Genomic DNA, 1,494 nt, shown 5'->3' on the forward strand with positions numbered 1-1,494 from the left:
GAAGGAGAAAATGTTTTAAAATAACAGTGTATTAGAAGCTTGAAGTGAGCATGGTGGTGGCCACGTCTGGGTAACTTCAGAATAGAACAGGGTGTACACCTGGGTGGGTGTTCATTTGGATAAAGGCAGGGAAAGCACTGATGTTTCTTGATTGGTCTCAGGGCTCTTCTCACACCTGAAGGGAACTCTCTTTGCCCCACCTTTCACAGGGGTTGTGTGTGTGTGTGTTGGTGGAGGAGACCTGCCTCACCTATGCCTCTTTCCTCTGCTCTGGACAGCCCTGCTATCTCTCACACGATGACCTTGAGGGTGTCCAGGCTCGGAGCTTTCAGAGCAGCCTGGGAGCAGGGGGCCTGATGTGGCGCCCTCCTCACATGCTCCATCCTCAACTTGTTCTTCCCTCCAGCATCCTTTCTGACCTTATGTTGAGAGAGGAGTCATGGACTCCAAGGACCCCTTAACTAAACAGAGGGGTCCCACCCCTCTGTTGAGCCAACCCAACTCGGAGAACTCGAGTCAGCCTCTGGAGTAAAGCTTTTTGAGTTAAAAAAAATTTTTTTTAAAGGGCAAACTCATCCTAAATGCCAGTCCAACATCCACGGGGGGGCGAGAGACAGCAGGTAATTAGAAGCAATTAGCTGCCCCCTGCCGGGAAGCCGGGCCTTTACCTTTTCTCTCTTCCTCATCCGTCGGTCCCTCTCGGTGGAAGTGGTGCTGCTCCCCAGGCAGCGGGTGCGCCGCGCTGGCGCGGGCATGACAGCTGGACCGAGCAGCAGCCTCCGCTCCTCGCGTCGCGGCGCCGGGCAGAGCGGTGCATTGTGGAGGTGGAGCGCGCGGGGCCGGGACCGCGCGGCCAGAGCTGTCCGAGGTGCTGACCGCCCGACCCGCGCCCAGCGCGCCGTGCACCGGCCCCCAAGCCGTGGCCTGCCCCTCACCTTCCGCCTGCCCGTCTGTCTCTCCTTACCTTGGGGCGCGGCGGCTGGAGGAAATCATGGTGTTCGCTCCAGGTACACTGGCACTTTGCTTTTCCACCAGGTGTCCGAAGGGGAGCAAGGGAGAGAAGAGAGGCGATAGAGAGAAAAGGCCTTTATCTTACGGGGCACCTGTGCGTTTTGGAGTTACTGTCTGTGAGCGGGCGGTGGCAGGGTGGGGGTGGGGGGCCGCGGGAGAGAGAGTGTCCCTCTTCCCCTAAACCCGCCCCATCTGTCCTCTAAGAACCTCAGGCTCGGTCCTGCCCCATCACTGCTTCCCGCCTGCCCCTCCGTGTCCCGTCGGACTCCGGCATCTTGAGAACGGGGACCTTGGCCAGCAGCACGCGCCCCTATCTGAGCGGGAGGGCGGAGGGATGGGGCACGGAGTAGTGGGCTTCGGGCTACTTCGGTGGGAACTTTCTTCAGGGCCGCTTCCCCCTCCGTAGAAGTGGCAGAGGGACCAGGGACCTCATGAAGGAGAGAAGTGTGTGCCGCCCGGGGAGTGGGACCAGGGACTTCCTGA

At 59.8% G+C, this 1,494-nt stretch overlaps 1 protein-coding gene across 1 annotated transcript in view; it reads left to right on the forward strand.

The window, feature by feature from the left end:
- Positions 1–736: 736 nt before the first annotated feature.
- LOC105002475 (chromosome unknown open reading frame, human C18orf42) overlaps positions 737–1,494 on the forward strand; it is a 31,040-nt gene continuing 30,282 nt past the window's right edge. The window contains exon 1 of the mRNA XM_010859109.1: positions 737–1,007. Within this exon, the coding sequence (XP_010857411.1) occupies positions 992–1,007 (16 nt within the window). The 5' untranslated portion in view covers positions 737–991. The remainder of the gene's footprint in view (positions 1,008–1,494) is intronic.

The sequence above is a fragment of the Bison bison genome, unplaced genomic scaffold, assembly GCF_000754665.1.
Source record: "Bison bison bison isolate TAMUID 2011002044 unplaced genomic scaffold, Bison_UMD1.0 scf7180017864453, whole genome shotgun sequence".
In the NCBI taxonomy this organism is placed as follows: Eukaryota; Metazoa; Chordata; class Mammalia; order Artiodactyla; family Bovidae; genus Bison; species Bison bison.